At 35.7% G+C, this 19359-nt stretch overlaps 1 protein-coding gene across 4 annotated transcripts in view; it reads left to right on the plus strand.

Annotated features, from left to right (window-relative positions):
- The window catches only part of LOC141388803 (uncharacterized), a 381643-nt gene that overhangs the window by 246056 nt on the left and 116228 nt on the right, over positions 1-19359 (plus strand). For all 4 annotated transcript variants that reach the window (XM_073959189.1, XM_073959190.1, XM_073959187.1 and 1 more), the window contains exons 5-7: positions 9135-9259; positions 16121-16218; positions 16374-16582. In XM_073959189.1, the coding sequence (XP_073815290.1) occupies positions 9135-9259; positions 16121-16218; positions 16374-16582 (432 nt within the window). The remainder of the gene's footprint in view (positions 1-9134; positions 9260-16120; positions 16219-16373; positions 16583-19359) is intronic.

Genomic DNA, 19359 nt, shown 5'->3' on the forward strand with positions numbered 1-19359 from the left:
CCAACGATAAGCTAGTTGAAACATCTCTTTTATTTACATGGAGTGTATAACTATTGGAATTTCCATGAGCAAGAAAATAGCAAGTAATTTCCTCACCGTCTGCGGGCTAACTGCCTAACGACGAATTAAACGATTCTTCTATCGCACATTAAGTCGATAATTTGTAGACAATTGACGTGCCCCACGGTTTTATTTTAGTCTAGTCAATGCATATGTTTATAATTCCCACGACTGTATCTATTTTATTATTTTTTGGTTTTTAGTACATTTATCTTAAACATAAAACCATTTAACTTAAAAAGTTTTTTTACCTATTTGTATTTTCTAGTTTTTAGTTTTTATTTCGCATTCTGTTTAATTCATTTAGTGCTTCATTATTGCAAGGTTTCTTGCCCGTTAGTTTATTGCAGTCCAACTCCTCTCTACGTAGTCCCTGTAAAGATCTTACTCTACTAAGAGCCACGTAGGCTTGACCTTCTTCAAACAGTCTCACACCTAAGTATACGACTGCGTGATCCACAGTGCAGCCCTGCATTTTATGTATTGTAGAAGCCCATGATAGTATTAAAGCCAACATTTTTCTTTCAGCCGTCCCGTAATTGTACTTAGTTGGAAACTGTATGGCTTTCGGGTGTATAAGATGTACTGTATAGTGCACTGTATTCTTCTTGTGAAGCCCTTTTATTTGATACCCATATTGGTGGGATTGATAAAAAAATTGTTATCAGCCATTTGGTAGCGGCGGCCATCTTAGATTTCAATTTTGCATTGTAAATTGTATTCTACTTGTTGAGACCTTTCATTTGATACCCATGTTGATGGGATTGATAAAACCTAAGTTATCCGCCATTTTGTAGAGGCCGCCATCTTGGATTTTAATTTTATAAGGTACATTGTATTCTACTGGTTGTGCACTTTCATTTGATACCCATATTGATGGGATTGATAAAACCTACGTTATCCGCCATTTTGTAGCAGCCGCCAACTTGGATTTCAATTTTTTATAGTATATTGGTGTATATATAATTGCAATGGTATGCACACCCGCCTTGCACGCTAAAGATCGTGGGTTCGATTCCCAGGCCAGGCAACATCAAATTTTCAGCGGTGGCAAAATACCCCTCAGTGATGTTGGCGACATTTCCTAAGTATTTCAGCCTTGAAAAACTTCTCTACAAGTGGTGTCTTAGGACACGCCGTTCGGACTCGGCAATAAACAGTAGGTCCCATATCATTGAGCAAATATGAATCGGGGTGCACTCATTGATATGAGAGAAGTCTCCCTCGTCCTATCTGGGATGTTTGCTGAACAATTATATATAGTATATTGTATTCTGCTTGTTGAGCCCTTTCATTTGATGTCCATATTGATGGGATTGATAAAACCTACGTTATCCGCCATTTTGTAGCGGCCGCCATCTTGGATTTAAATTTTTTTATAGTATATTGTATTCTGCTTGTTGAGCCCTTTCATTTGATACCCATATTTATGGGATTAATATAACATAAATTATCCGCCATTTTGTAGCGGCGGCCATCTTGAATTTATAATGATAATGAATAAACATAATTGTATTGTCACCAAAATCCAAGGTGTATACAAAATTTCAGATTAATCGGTTGACAGGAAGAGGGTGAAATTTGAATTACTAAATTTGACCCAAGAATAAATAAAACAAACGGGGTGAGCTAAATAAAACCATTTAAAAAAACGTCCACGTTATCCCCTATGCGTACCAGATATAGCTTTGGAATAAAATGCATATCGCAAATTAGTATTGATTTCGAAATTCGGTGGAATCTCATTTATGTAGCCGATTGGAGATAAATAATTTATGTTCATCCAACTATATGGTTGTTGGTTGTCAAATATGCAATATATATAATTGTTTTGATGATTTCTAACTCGTTCAACAAATTTTGAAATCAATCCACAAACGAATAAATCAACAGGTGTAATCTTGATGACAACAGGACATATATTGAACCATGTCGGCAATGCATACATAAATACCGGTCTTATACTTATTATGTATAAAAGAAGTTTAGTTCTTACAGGGAGATCTTTTTTTACCAAAATTCTGGAGAAAGAACCAAGTGTTCTATATGCCTTTCCCAATACTTGTCTACCATGTTTATTAAATTTGAACAGATTGTTAAATGTAACTCCTAAATATTTCAGCGTATTCTGTGCTGGAATTTCTACTCCATTGAAAGACAATTTCAGATCTTTACTTTCAGGAACAAAATATTTTTTGCATTTCCCTGATGCATTCCTTATACAAATTGCTTAAGTTTTTGATGCATTTATCTTGATACCCCAGATATTGTAAAATTGTGCTAGGTATCACAAGGTCTTTCATATGAGTCCATTAGGTCCTTTCACAGGAAACGAGTAGGTTTTCCCAGAAAAAAAAATCGGAACCTCAGGAGCCGAGTAACCCATTACAAAGTAATGAAAAAAGCTACCTTCTGTATTACCAGTAGGCTAAATAACAATGGACTATTTCTTTAAATTACATAATTATTTAGAAGGATTTTATTATTATCAGAACGTGTTGTTCTGAAAACCGAACTCTTTAATTTTACAATTGTTTATGCCATGGTCGGCTTGGTCTTTCCATCGCATCTTTGGCCTTCCCTTGGTGCGTATACCGTAAAATGTTCATATTCATAGGCCTTTTTGGCGGGGCATCTTTATCCATCCTGTTGACATGGCCCAGCCAACACAATTGTAGCTCGACACGTTTTACTATATCGACGTCGGTCGGTTGGTACAACTCGTACGACCCCGGTATTCACCGCATATTGGTCCATAAATCTTTCGAAGAATTTTCTCTCACACATACCAAGTTCAGCCTCATCTGGTTTATAAGTACTGGAAGTATCTTTGACTAGTAGAGTGTATTTATACCCTACACCCCACTGTGGTAAGGGGTATAATGTCATTGTACATTTGTTTGTAAAATACAAAAGGAAACGAGATAGACCCATAGTTCCTTTTAGGCCTTCTTTCTTTCTTATCTTTATTTCAAAACGTATCCTGTTTGTTTTATCTATGGCAGTGCAGATGTAACTAAAGTCATTAACTACTTAAAATTTGTAGTTTTCAACGTCTAGGGATGGTCCGATTCTATTGGACATCTTGTGTGTTGATACCATAAACTTGGTCTTATCGCCGTTTACTCCATACCCACTTTACCATTTTTTAGATGTATCAGTTATTTCTTTTATTTACCGACACATGATGTCAATAGGTCTGTACGATAACCCAAAAATTTGTACAAATTCGTACAAATTTTTACTGAATGCTGTTCGATAACAAAATTATCCAGCAAAAGAGAGCAAGTTGAGAGAGATTTTTGACAATTCTGTGACTGAGAACTTGCAAATTTTTGCTGGGAAAATTTGTCCCGTAAAAATTTGTAGGTTTTGCCAGCTGATTTTAAATCAGCTGTTGAATGTAAACAACTTGAAATGTTAACATTTTTGACCACGAAAATTTCACTATTTCACATTTTTTTTAGTTTCTAAAGCGTTGTGAGTAGGATTATTGCTTTAAATAAGTAAACTGCAATATTAAATTTTATTTTTTTGTTTCATTTGGTTTAAAAAATCAAAAGAAAAAAAACAATTTTCATACGTTTTCGGAAACAGCTGACTTTCTTGCAAGTTCTAACAAAATGCAGTTCGATAACTTTCTGCAATTTTTCTTGCTTGAGAGAGTAAAATTCACTGAGAGAAGTTCCTGGAGTTTGCTGAGTAATTATTGCTGGGAAAGTTATCGTGCTGGCCTAATGTTTTTGTCATAAGTCCATATTTACATTAGGCAATTTTCCTTGAGGCAATTGTCAGTTTGTGGGTAAGAGAGGGTGTTGAGAGGCAAAGGGTTCCCATATACCTCACCTCTTCTCTCTACATCAAATTGGCAATTGCCGTAAGGAAAATTGCCTAATGTAAATATGGACTAAGTAAACAACATGCGGTTTGTATATTATAGGTGTGTTCGTTTACTCAACAATTTGTGCAAGTTCCGTAACTTCATGCAATCGGCTAAGGTCTTTTGCATTGTACAGTAGAGTAAACGAACAACATCCAGTAACAATTTGTACAAATTTTCAGTAAACGAACACACATTATGCCATTAATGTTAACATTTCCTTTCCGGAATAGTTTTTTTCATCTTACAAAGCCGACTGAGATTTCAGGGAATCGCAAATTCAGGCTTTAGTCGTTTACAGAATATCACCATTAAATCAAGGTGCTTAAACCTGAGAAGTTTTTTGCGGATTCAGAATTTCCAAGTGTAAACTATTTTCATTAATTTAATTAATCGAGCTTTTTATGACCTAAGGAGATTACATTGAAAAATTGATATCTAGCGAAGTCCTACACACACACATCAACCACTATGCGACGATCGTTTCGTTAGCTGGTTAGGCTAACATCATCAAGCATATTAGATGTTGTTGTTGTTGCAAGACAATTTTCGCCATTTGGAGCTCCTATTTATACATCCAAGATTGCAATTTTGCATTTGTGAAGTTCAAATTGAAGTAGGGTTTTTCTTTTCCCGGACTTTTTCAATCTCCGGGAATTCGGGAAATATTTTTCAATCCCGGGAATTCCCGGGAATTCCCGCTCAAATATACTATAATGACAAATCGCAGTATAAAGGCAATAAAAAGGTATTCTCGAATATACCTAAGTAAATTATAGCTCTTTAATTAGCTTACTGTTTATGTGTACAATTTTTAGAATTATTACAAATAATAACAATCTTTGTGGAGCTTCTGAACAAATAGGCAATTCATTTAAATACATTTAAAACCACCGGTCTGGTAGACACCAGGCGATTATCACAATGTCGAGAAGAAAATAAAATATAAAATACCAAACTTCTTTGTGTTTTTAAATTTTTTTATTTGTTCTGAATTAAAGGACTCGATGCATAAGGCATGTCTTTTTTGCTTATTCGAACTATGTTGCTTTTCAGAATTTTACCATAAATAATTTAAACAAAAAAGCCGTTTATGTACCGAGGTCTTAAAACTGTATATTTTTCTTCCACTTCCATTTTTTTTCGATACTAGCTGTTTACTTTTACACAAAATGTCAAAAGTCTTCCCGTATACCACACAATTTTTATCAAAGCAACCTCTAGTAAGAACTAATGTAAACAAGAAGAAAACACGAGATTCTAAGCCTTATTTTGGTATGTATGTGTCCGGGTTGAATCTACTCCGGTTTCGAAATGTTGAAAGCAATGTCTATATACGGTTGGACGGTAAGCCCAGATGACTACTATAATAACTGATAATGTAAGATCTATCAAGTTTACTATCTAAGTAGTCTAACTGGCCGACCTAGTAAAGATGTTGTTTTAAAGTATGTATATGTTTTAACTTCAAACCTGTAATAACTTCAGATACTTCGAAGTGGAACTTCTTGAAAATTTTTGATAGAACAATAAAGAATATAATAATTTTAATTTAAAGACAAAAAATTAAATAAGTATTGAAAAATATTTGCAATTTATTTTTGAATACATTCTTTTTACAGCCCGTTTTTAGTATATAATATTTCCCGGGAATTCCCGGGATTAGCAGCGGGATTGCGGGTGTGAAAAATGAGCGGGAAATACGGGAATTCCCGTCCCGGGAATTCCCGATGAAAAACCCTAAATTGAAGCTTTTTATTTCCAAAGACGACTCATTTGTCCCCCTTCTATTCCAGAAATCAAATTTTTCAATGTTGCATTCATATTACAGTCGATGGGTTTTTTCCATCGTAGACTGTATATATGTCTTTCACATCGAAAGATTTTTTAAGTGGATTGTGGTTTAGAATTAGTTAAGGCGAACCGTGTTTTATATTCAGGCGATGGAGTTAGTGCAATGTCCCAATTTGAACTGCTACATCTCAAAAACGGCAAACCCTAAGAAACAATCATAGATTTCAATCTTGTAAAGAATTTTCACAGCTATAACATTTTCTCCAGTCCCATTTCGATGAGACTTACCGTTTCCAAGCTAAATCCTGAAAACCTAAAAAGACCCTACCAATGTGAACTTTGACTGCGATTTACATATGTAAAATCCTTTCAACGTTTTTTTTTTCTTTTTTTTTTTTTGTTTTGATTTTTCTCATCTATGAACGTTGTAGTTTCAAAATCCACAAAATCGTCCGAGATATAAGCACCTTTAATTTAAAGTTAGTTATATCTTGGATATACCAGACACTATCTTATATGCAATAGGCTGCAGACGCAGACTTATGCCCCAAAAAGCTGAGCGCACAGTCTTATCTCTTCCTTGAGTACGGGAATCAGAGATGGTCTGCCTGCAATAATGACGTATCTGACATACATTTCTGATGTCTATTACATACGTCGGAAACGTCGTAAACCTAGCCAAAAAGCAAGGTTTTTGACAGAATAAACAAACGAATTTTATAACCAAAAAATCGATGTTTTTACATAATATACCTCATTTAATTATTTCATTTGAGATCCTATTATATTAAAAAACAGGCATAAAAAGATTTCACTCTAATATATATATACATTTTATATATATATATATATATATATATATATATATATATATATATATATATATATATATATATATATATATATTTATTTATTTAGATTATATGGACATTATACATATGTTTGCTTATTACTTCACCCGCAAATTCTTTTGAATCATACTCAAAAGCCACACGTTGAAACTTTCATGCGAAACTTTTACAGCTTTTCGGCGAGAGGAGCTTGGGTGAAGGATTTCCTTCATCCTCCAACTTTTCGGATGAAAGTTTCACCGTGTGGTTTTAGAGATATGTAAAGCAGTGGTAGTGTTTAGAGTTGTGCCAAAGGAACTATATGGAACTATCTCGTTCACTTTGCAGTTCCAATGGCCCACATTTTTTCTTTGAACAAACTGCGTATACTTAACAGCACACGTTATATTTCATGATGTTACTCATACGTTTTGGAACTAGTACAAGGAACTAGGAACTAGATTACCCAACTCTAGTAGTGTTCGAAATATATTGTAGATGGCGTGCTAAGTGCGTAATACAATTTATTCAATTATTTTAGTTATTTCAAACATTAAAATATTAATAAAAATATGCTGTTATTTTCAAAAAAGGTACGAAGGCCCTTCAATAACTCAGACAGTTTTGCAAAATTAATATCAAGTGAAAAATATGATGGTAACACACATTTTTTGAGGTTTATGACGTTTACTACTTTTTATACGTTTTCTACGGGTATATGACGTTTTCGACGTTTACACCTTTCTGACAGTCGAAAACCTGAAAAGTCGTCATACAGACCATCTCTGACGGGAATACTCACGTTCTAACCATCGGTAAGCTGTTTTAGAACAGTTTATGTAGAGAATTTGTTTTTAATTTCATCGCACTTCTTACTTTTATTTTATTTCGCTGTCTGCCCGAATTGAACTCACGAACCCTCTGATTTCTGGCCGAAGACACTACACACTGTGTTACGCACACGAATATTAAGGGTTGCTTAATAACTTAAATGTGCAGTGCTCATGTGCACCACGAACTGTTATTTTTTAATTAAAAAAACACTCGCGTGCCGACGGTGAGCGTTGAACACACTGTGCCACCGTCCTCATTACTTAGTGAGAAGTAAAGTAAGTAGGTTTGCCTTGTAAATTGTTTATGAAGTAACCCATTACTTTTCCGATTACTTGTAATGCGAAAAGAAGCTTGTTTACATTACTTTGTAATGGGTTACGTAATGACTAACGGATCCGAATTTTTGCTGGGATTGGTCGCATGATTTTGCAGATTTCGCCTATCTGGAAGGTAATATTTTCATTCTAAATGACCTCGAATTTGTTTATAAATTAGGCGACGATAGCAGCCTATAGGCTGTTTTTTGATAGCTTATATTCTGTCACATTACTTGGACTATAGCTATAATCCTCACGATCGGTCGTCATTGTCCACTTTGTTAAAAGCAGGGTATGTAATATGGAAAATTTGTGGTTGAGTTTGAGAGTCTATATTTTTGTGTCACTACAATAATATATGAAGCTTCTATATAACTTCAGATCACAACTAAAAAGCAAACACCCACTTTCATCTTTAGACCCTATAATCGATACTATTACTTTGCAGTTTACGAATGTTATCTGTTAGTCTGATAAAAAAATTGTAGAAGAAACTTATTTTATGAAATTTAAACACGAACAACAAAAGTTTTGTTCTCCTTATCTGCCCTCAGATACCCAACAAGCTTCAATTTTCTTATTCTTCTTCTAAGACGGAAGTAAAACTTTTAAAATTGTCCCCTCAATATATAAATGACTTTGGTTCTTTGTTGTAAAATACTGCAAAACGAAGAGTTCTGTCTCTCTAAAAGCATGTTGTTGTATGTTGAAGGTCATACAATATTAGTAAGAATCATTTAACCTCCACAAAATCCCTAACCATTCCCAATAGTTGTAATGCCGGCCGCCTGAGTGATGACGTTGTGTCCTTGCTCAACCAAAGTGGCGACGTTGAACATAAACCAGAGATTAAGTTTGGTTTGTCTTGGTGGAAATGGTTGAGGGAACAGAGAATGAGAGAAGATGGTGGCAAGTGAACACGTTTCAAATTCAAGTTGTTGTAAATTCAATACAAGGGTGTTGGTATGCCATTTTCCTATTCTTCTTCTTCTTTCGGGGAGTTTTCATTGCGGATGTTCACAATTTATTGCCATGGATTTTCACCATAACTTTACACAGAATTTTAAACAGTCTTCCAATGAAGTCAAGTGACAGGGACGAATGGCGAAGAGAGTAAAGGTTTTGTTTGGGCTACGGTTCCGGCGACCCTGAGTTATCTTCAAATAAACATTCACAAGTTTTATTCAATTTACATTCAATTTTATTTATTTTTTTCTTTCTTCCTTTCTTCTTTTTGTTTTCTTCTCCTTCCACAACGCATCTTGGAATTTTATTGTTTTTCGCCGTCGTCGTCTGCGTCTGTAATGCTTTATCAATTGTTGCCATTTGGACTGGCTGTGAATTCATTGCTAATGAATGGTGTTGGCTGCACGTGCCATGTCGTGGTTGTGATGGTGTTGGTTTTTGATGTCTGCACAGCATTGGTTGGATCCTGCCTCACGCATTTCCCGCCAATTAAAACCCAAAGCAGATCCATACGATTTATATTTTGGTGTTAAATTTTATGCTGCCGATCCCTGTAAATTAGTGGAGGAAATTACAAGGTAAGTTAAGCTTCATAACATTTATATTTCACACATACATTTATACAATCTTAAGGATGTTCGAAAAGAAATTTGAAACATTTAAGAAGACATAACGTAATTAATCAGCATAAGATGTTAGAAGTTTTTAAGTAGGATGATAGGCAAGAGATTATTTAGTATTAAATATATGTTCAAATAATGTTTATTATCATGGTGGACTGCTTTATCTTGATTTGTTTAGAGATATATGAAACTATACCTCAAATAAATCAAGACAATTGTGGCATAATGAGCGACAATATAAACGCAGCCTTAGTTGCTTAAAAATTCATAAAGGTTTGTTATTTCCGTCTCTTTTTTCCACCATGTTTAGAATTAATCCATCATATAATCCTTTCCCATCATCCGTTTTTCAAATTCTTAATTTAAAACAGAATTGTATGCCAACATAATTATGAGCCAAATTGCGGTCACAATATGAACTGATTTTATATGCAGACACACACACTTCAAAACCAAAATTCTATTCAATTGGTTCTCAAAAAAAAAAAAACCTCAAACAGAAATTCCCAATTGCAATTTTTGCACACCATTAAAACAAATAGATTGCCGGCACTCGTTCGTTGCTTCTAAAACCAATATTTATCAATGATATTTACGCGGCGACAGATGTTTAATGAAATGTTTGCAATTGCTATTGAAAATGATGATGCATGCATGCACTCGTTTTAGAACAACATACATATGCCCGGACAGATGGATTGTTGAGAAACTAGAATCACCACATCAAAAAATCAAAATAACCAAAAAAAAAACGTTTTTTTTTTGGGAAAATTGCATTTGACACGTCTACATGATGCCCAAATGAAATGGCATAAATAAAAGCCAAAGTACACATGCGGCGAATCCTTTCAAATATAGCAACCCCTTTGAAATGCTGTTATCATGAATGAAGTGATTTTGATTTCGTCATTTCTGCTCCTTTTTGTTGTCAATTTCGATCAATTCAAATTCAATAAAGAATTTTCCAGGCTAACCACACGGCATGCAACTGAATACACTGAGAATTTTGCATACTCTCAGATTGGATTATATTGAATTGATTCCTCCTATCTCTTATGTCTCTAAATTTCTAAAGAACCTATTCTTAAATCAAACTTGTCCCATACTTTCTCCGCGCGCAGGAATCGTACTATTGACATTCTGCGTGCAAGGCATTGTACCTACAAACCCCTACATATGTTATCGCTTTTCTCAGCAAAACTATCTTTTCCAACTATCCATTTTGTTTAAGTGTAACCTGACTGTAGGTTTATGTTCTAATTTTCTTTGTAGTTTTTTTGAGTTTTTATGTCCTTTTTGCTTGTTCAAAGTCTGCGGTCATTAACAACGTCAAGTTGAAATGAGAGCAGACATGCCAAATATGATATTGAAAACCATAATGGGAAATTGAAAAGACAATTTTGCACTTTGATTTAGTGATGATTACATTAGGCCGAAAAAACACAGGGACATTAAATGAAGGTGGAAAAAAGGCACGGAGCGAAGGAAAGAGTGTCAAATTTATAAATACTTTGATACCGTGTCCAGTAGGGTGATGACTTTTTACGATCTCATATCCATCTATCATATTTTGAGTAGTTTTTATGTAAGTTTAAATAAAATCTTACATATAATGTGATTCGATAAAAAAAACCTCTCGCGGAAAAATATTTTAACATTTTTATTATTTATATTTTTGTACAATTGTTTGAAGGCAGATATACTTCCGTAACATTACATAGGATGCGGAAACACATAAAAAAGTTAAATTCACTCGTTGTCATTGTAGAGGATACATCTCAGTGAGAGGTTGTCTTTGATCGCACACACACTGCATTAGTTGCTTCCGGCAATGCTGATGGGAGATTTATAGTCTTAGATGCTAGTGATATTTTTTGTACCCTCCACCATAATATAGAGGGTATAATTATATTTGTCATTCCGTTTGTAACACATCGAAATATTCATCGAAAACCATATAAAGTACATATATTCTTGATCAGGGTAAGATGCTAAGTCGATATAACCATGCCCGTCCGTGCGTCCGCCCGTCCGTCTGTTGAAATCAAGATACAGCTCGCAATTTATAAGATAGAGCTTTGTTATTTGGTATAGAAATTTGGTATTGTAAATGGGCTATATCGGTCTGCGTTTTGATAGAGCCACCGTACCACCACATTTTCGGTATTTTAAAGGTTTTAGCCTCATTATCACACCGAAATTTGGTATTTAGTCTTCTTTGGGAGTGTAAAACTTTTCACCTGAATTTTGTCGATATAGTCTTTGTTCCCCCAGAAACTTGTCGGTACAAGTCCACACCTTCATATAGCCCCCATAGAACGAAATATCGGAAATTTGGTATTAAGGCTTCTTTAAGTCTAAAAACTTTCCGCCATAAATTTGTAGGTATAGATCGACGTTTTGATATAGCCCCCATGGAACGGTACCTCCCGAATTTCAGTATTTTGAAAGTTAGCCACATTGTTTAACCGAACTTGCTGAAATTTGGTATTTTGTCTACTTCATAAACGAAAGGAAAGTAATTGTTCCATTTTACTTCAATACAACTCATCGGTACCTCTCGATTTTTGGTGTTTTTAAGGTTTTAGCTATACTATTCTACCACAATGGATTTAGTATTTGGTCTTCTTTGTGGCTACAAAACTTCAGTATGGGTCAATGTTTTGATATAGCCACCATAGAATGGTACTTCCCGAGTTTCGGTATTTTTAAGGTTTTAGCCCCATTAACCTACAGAAATGGGTAACATCCGGTATACAACATTCCTGCATTTACGGTTTATTGATTTTTGGTACATCCTGACTTTCGGGATTTTAAGGTTTTAGCCACATTACCTAACCGAAATTACTGATTCAGTCTTTGTATTTCGGTATGTAGTCTTCGTTGTGGGTACAGAACATATCACCCCCCGATTTTCGGTTTATTGATTTTGGATACGTCCCGATTTTCGGGGTTTTAAGCTTTTAGCCACATTACCTAACCGAAAGTGCTGCTTTCTATTTCGGTATTTAGTCTCCGTTGTGGGTACAAAACATTTCCTCTGAGAATGGTTGATAGATATCCACGTTTTGATATAGACCCCACAGAACGTTTCTCCTGAATTTCGGTATTTTGATGGTTTCATATCAAAATCTTATTTGCAACGTAGTTGTAAAAAATAATTCACACAAATTGTAGACAAAGATCAACATTTTGGTATAACCCCCATATAACTGTTCTTGCTGTAATTGAATATTGTAAGGTACAATGATAACGCGTGATGTGAAGTCTTCTAAAGAATTTGTCTACCGCAGAGACTGAAACTTGGTTTTTCGGATACTCAATGCATATAAAACCTCCACGTAGAAATAATCAATATAGGTTCATGTTTTGCTGTAAACCCAATATGAAGGATGTACACTAGGATTATAACTTTTTGCACTTTTTTGCAATTATCAAAAATACCACCACATAGCCGTGTATAGAATGAAAAACTATTATGAAATAAGGTGTAATTTTTTCTCTATCACGAAAAACGTTTCCGCACCAAATGCATTGAAGTTCAGTGATGTATTATTTTATTTGTTATAATAACATATATGCTTTTTATTAAAATTTGTGTTTTTTTAAGTCTTATTTAAAATCAATATCAAACCATTCTTGACCAATTTGTTATCAAATCGCGGCATTTCAGAGCATATTAGGAACTTTTGACAATATTGCAATTTTGTTGTTTTTTTATAAAATCGCGAATTTTATGATTATATTTATTGTAACTATCGGACAAGAGAATATGGTGTCATTTGTAAAAAGTATCAAAAGGGTTTTAGTAATCGCAGTCGGTGCGGAAACTTTTTTCACCGAATCGATCTTAGAAACGCGTTTTCGTTATCAGGACAAAATTCCCCACACGGTACTGGTGGGGTATTTTTTGGTTATAGCCCTAATGTACACACATCATCCAAATGGAATAATTGGAACATGGTATTTCGAATTCTGAATGGGTGGAAAACATCGGTGTTTCATTGGTATTAAACCCTTTTTATAAGAGTACTTTCATAAACGGCCTGGCCGAACTTAACCCACTTAGCGCCGAGATTTTTTTCGAGAATACTTCAAATTTCTTTTGAAACTTTTTAAGCATTTTTTAAAAAATAACATTCTTCTCTAAAACTTATAGTTACATTGTGTGTAATTTTTTGTGTCATATATTATTAACCATATTCTGACACTGCAGTGTGATAAAAGATCAAAAAGGAGAAGACACGAGTCTCGCCGTTTTCCCTATCTCATCAACTTTCGCGGTTTTAGGCCTCCAAAGGTTTGATGCTTTGATGTCAAAAGACATCATTTTATCAGGATCATATCTTCCAAACCTTTAAGAAGTTTGATTTACTCTCAGAGGGAAAGTTGTAGCCCATTTGTGAACACATAAAATCCATCAAATATCACATGCAAGGTCAAAATCGGAAAGGTCAAATTTATTTTAATTTTTTTTCTCTGGTTGTGGTCTACAGATCTCAATAAACAAATTTCTAGAAAGTACGAACTGCTCTTAAAGGTCAAAATAGCAAAACAAACATGCCTTTTATCTAGTTCCCTCTGGTTCTGGTCCATAGATACTAAACCGTTCAATATTCAAGAAAACAATCAACTACAATAATGTTGCAAAGATACTAGTAAACGACTTTCTGCAACATACGAACTGTCAGTGAAAGGTTCTAAAAGGTAAAAATATCAGAACACTTTAGAAAATATTCGATGTGTATACATTTTCTCCGATTCTGGTACATATGTAACAAATTCCTCAAAATTAAAGAATACCAGCAACTCAAAAAACTACTTTCTAGAACAAATAAACTTTCCAGGAATAGTTCTTCAACCTCAAAGTTCGATTATATATGCCCAGTCTTTCCTGTTCCTTTAAAATTTTCTTGAATTTGAAGAGTTTGTTATTAACAGACCTGAGATGGGGAAAATGTTAACAATAATTGATTTTTTTGTGAATTTCAGCTTAAGCTTCATTCTGAGAGTATTCATATGTTCTGGAAAGTTGTTTACTGAAATCTTAGGTACATTTTTGTGGTTGACTGTATTCTAAAATTTTGGAGGTATAAAAGTATAAAGTATAAAATTCAATTATTTTCTAAAGTGTTTTGCTATTTTGAGCTTTAAGAATCTTCCGCAGATAGTTCGTATGTTCCAGAAAGTTGTTTACCGATATCTTTGCTACATTATAGTAGTTCACTGTTGTCTTGAATATTGAACGGTTTAATATCTGTGGACCAGAACCAGAGAAAACAGGATGAAAGTCCCGTTTGCTTTGCTATTTTGACCTTTAAAACCCGTTTTACAGATTTCGTATGTTCTAAAAATATGTTTATTGAGATCTAAGGTACATTTTTGTCGTTGGTTGTTTACTTTGAATTTGATCGGTTTGATGTCTGTACCAAAAGCGGAGATAAAATGTAAAAAAGAAATTACATCTTGACGATTATGACCTAGAACTTTCTACAACTTTGCCTCTGAGATGAATTCAAATTCCCTATCAGTTTGGAAGATATAGTCCTGACAAAATGACCCCTTTTGACATCAAAGCCTCAAACCTTTGGAGGCATATAACCGCGAAAGTTAATAATTTTCGTGTTGCATAGAGTTTTCCTGCAATCGGGCCGATAACTTTGAAGGGCAATATAGGTGTATTCTTACATGCCAATCCCTTGGTTTTTGATTGAGAAAATACTCTTACTATATTCCTAACAATTTCCTGACTTTATATGATTCTAACATTTTTCATTAAATTTTTATCGCATATTTAAATTTTTCATGAAAAGTCGAAAATTACAAAAAAAATATTTTTTAATTGCTTGCGTTTTAGCCATTTGCGTGGAAATACACCGGCCAAATCAAGCTGTATAAACATGGAATGACTGATAGCAGACAATACTATAACAAAATGCAAAAAAAACCACAAAAATTTTCGAAGATATCCGAGTTTTACGTCAATTTTTCCAACAATTTTTTGGGTTAACAGCGTTCTTACTTGTTTTTCTTTTTTGTGCTGGTCACATACTGAGGGTATATCTCTGTCGGCAAAGCTGACTGATACTTTTTTACTTGTTGTGTTTTAATTTCCTCCTATACCTGTATCTAACTAAAAATGTCAACAGAATTCCTCTTCATAACTTTAAGTGGGGATATTTTATTACAAATTTCATTCGATTGCTCCATTCACATCCTAAACATAGATTTTCACTAACTTTACATGTCAATCGGTAATTTACACAAATATACAAACGACTGATGTTGACACTTCGATTCTTCGTTGTCAATGCAAGTAATAATTATCGTAAATATTAACTTTTGCCATAGAATCTAAACAAACAGAACAACAATCTGCATATCTGTGTGGTCAAAAATCCGAACAACCCAAACTCCATTGATTTCAAGTGCCATGGTTACAGACATCAATGAGGATAAGTTGTGTGTAGATTTTTAAAAGCTTTTGATATTCATATAGGGAACAACAATGAAACCTAAATTCAATGGTGTTATCCTCTTATCCAGAGTTTGAGTATGTTTGAGTTGTTTGTTTATTTTGTCCAAAAGGATTATGGAAATTTTGTTTAAATTGTAAATGTACACATACTAGTGAGACTGTGTGTGTGTTTCATGTATTTGTGGCGCATTGTTATTTGTTGATCTTTGCTTCTACGTCTTCATTGGTTTTGTTTACTTGGTCAAATGTTATTTTAACTTAAAGCATTTCTAGCCTATAGTATGCGTCTGTATCACCATGTAATTATTGTTGTTTACACAAAATGTCTCATTTTTCAGATACCAATTATTTCTACAAGTCAAACAGGATGTCCTGCAAGGAAGGTTACCAGTTGCCTTTGAATTGGCTGCAGAATTGGGTGCATTTGTTGTGCAGTGTAAGTAGAACATGTTATGCTAATAAATTAAATACATTTGACAATCTACATGAATTATGTGATCTGCACTTGTGCACTTCATGGTATAATATTTGTGTTACAGGTATGGGTAATTCAGAAAATCTTATATTTTATTGTTCTTGCCTACATTTCAGCTGAACTGGGTGATTATGACCAAAGACGCCATTCCAAAGGTTATGTATCCGAATTTCGTTTACTACCCAATCAAAGTAGTGAATTGGAAAATCGGGTTGCTGAACTTCATCAACAGCTGAAGGGTATGTCACCGGCTGCTGCTGAACTCAATTACTTGGATAAAGTCAAATGGCATGATATGTATGGTGTGGATCTTCATCCTGTTTTGGTAAGTAAAATATTAATTAGAACTGATTTGGTCAGTGATTTTAACACAAATTAATTATAATACAATTGTTATTAATTGTTGAAACATTGAGCATATAGTTGTTGTTATAACATTATTTGCTGCTTAATCTGGCTCTGGATCTATCTCCATTTCCATGAATGCGGTTGCTTTGATGGAATGTAACCACAGATCTACTGGAGTTAGTTGAGTAGGTTTGGCTGGGCAGTTGAAATGCTGCTGTGTGTCATCGATACTTGCTTTATAAAAATTCAGACGGCTGCACCATCCGAACGTATTAGAGGCAAAGCTACACTGGTTTGTCGTGGCAACTGACGCTCCTCTGCTGAGATTAATGGAGGTGTTCTCCGAGGTCCACATTCAAACGAGAGTTGTTTATGGCATCTTGCATCCGTGTGAATTTCATTTAAACCAGCTTGATAGGCTTGTTGATCTAACGTTTCCTCTCTCTCGTTCTACATTCTGAAGATCCCTCCTGACATGCCTGGGTGGGGGGTCCTATACACCATACGGTGATTAGGATGGTTCTTACAATAACACCCGAGCAAGTACTGCAACGAAAGCATGCCGATGTGTTGATGTACTGGACTAAACGTTGTCTCCTCATGTAGATGGTTCACTGACAACATAAGGAAACACCTTGTTGCAGTTCTCAGTTGTCCATCGCGTTGTATTTATATTCGAGGACCATACTGGCACCGCATATCTTATCACAGACCGACCTTTCGCGTTATAGGAGATCAACAAGGTTTTTTATCTGCGCCTAGGGACTTGAGGTTATTGTTCGTACATCTAAGCTTGTCGGAGTTGGAGTTCAGTCTTTCACAATTGACATCAACCTGACGCCGACTTCAATTCCGTCTGGAGGGGGCGGAGTACAGGAGAGGTTAAACAGTTCCGGAGATATCACCCCACCTTTATGAGCTTTCTGTTTCAATATAAGGGGTTGGACTTCTCTCTCCAGAATTCTCAGCTTGCCGCAGATAGCTGTGGCATTCGCGGGCCACATGAACATACTGTCTAATGTGACCCCTAGAATTTTTGGGTAGTTTGTGGTCGGAATTCGGCTATCATCGACCATGACATTTAACCACAACACAACTCTGTTCTCACCTCTGCTGTTCATATGGTGATCAGAGTGGTCGTAGACTTAGTGGCGGATATTTGTATATTCACCGCATGGAAAAATGTGGTAAGATCCGTCAAATAGGAGTTCAGCCTTTCACAATTGACATCAGAGTAAGTACCTGGCACCGATGTCATTGCCGTCGGGAGGGAGCGGAATGCAGGAGAGGTAAAGGTTAAAAAGTTCTGGATATATCACCCCATCTTGGGGAGCTTTCTGTTCCATTCCACGGGGTTGGAATTCTTGCTCCAGAATTTCAAGTTCGACTGGCGTCCACACATATAAACGATTATCCAACGTTTCAAACTTGGCCGGTGGGTGGTACGCTTGATGTCTCCACAAACAACGTGGAGTGCTTGACAGTATTAAAGGCTTCTGATAAGTCAAGCGTCACCATCACTGTTCTATCGCAGGACTTGCTATGGTTGAACCAACGGAACCCATGTTGATGATCGGAAACTGGATAACTATTTCTGATGCTGGGAAGACTAAAGCCTCAAGGGCATTTGCTAAGGGCGACAAAAGCGAAATCGGTCTGTACGATTCTCCGTTTACCGGCATCATTGCCTGTCTTCAGTAGCGGGATCACTTCTTATTTTTCGGAATCCGGGAACAATGTGGGTTGGTGTTTCATCATTACCATGGAGATTCCATAAGAGCCCAACGCTTTGGAAGATTTAGCGTTCCTAATGACATTCACAACATCATAAATTTTAAATTGTGATGGTTCCTCTTCGGCAGGAAGAGTTCTAATGCGATGTAGTACTCTTATCTTCGTCCTGTCACTCCTGGGGTTCTCGACAACCTGCCGATTGAAATAACTTGTGCACGTCTTCCGATCAGTCGGCGTAACGTCTCCAAACTTGACTGGGTCCTATCTTCCCTATTTTCAGGGTTCGAGAGCGACTTAACCGTTGCCCACAATTTACATATTCCGGCTCCAATGTTGCAACTCTTCAGATGATTTAGCCGCTTGTTCCGCATATACCCACCAACCAATTTCTTAACGACCAATGTCAGCTCTCTGATTCTGGGGTCACTGGGATTGGAACGACAAAGCTCATCACGCTCATTTTCCAATCCCTTCACCTCACCTGGGAATTTTTGTCTCACTTCGGTTATTCTACCAGCAGGTATATGGCGAGCGGCTGCAGTAGTCAAGATGTCTCGGAACGTCATTTCTGTTAGATCTCTGAAGTGGTGATTAATGAACTCTCTGAAACTAGGCCAATTAGCTTTCCCATGATTGATGAAGGTGCGGTGTTCAGAGGTGATGAAATCGGGCGGTCTGCCTATGGAGAAAATTATCAGAATATGGTATGATCGAAGAGAAACTACGGGTTGCCAAGTGATGTTATTTGTCAGACCAGGTGAAGCGATGATTATGTATGGAGAACAGTGACACTATCCGCCAATTCTGATAGGGGCGTTCTCACAGGCCTTACAAAACGTAGAACTATTAATCTGCTCACCCAGCACCATACCCGTCTGTTCGTTTCCGAGGATCGAATGTTACAACTCATTATGACCATTAAAGCCCGCAAGACCATGCGGTTATGACTTTCCAAAAGAGGGCTACTGTTGGGACTATCTGGCTCTGGGTACAGCTATTAATTTAGGCAATGTTTGAATA

The sequence above is a fragment of the Musca autumnalis genome, unplaced genomic scaffold, assembly GCF_047663935.1.
Source record: "Musca autumnalis isolate F117 unplaced genomic scaffold, ASM4766393v1 scaffold_1, whole genome shotgun sequence".
Lineage (NCBI taxonomy): Eukaryota > Metazoa > Arthropoda > Insecta > Diptera > Muscidae > Musca > Musca autumnalis.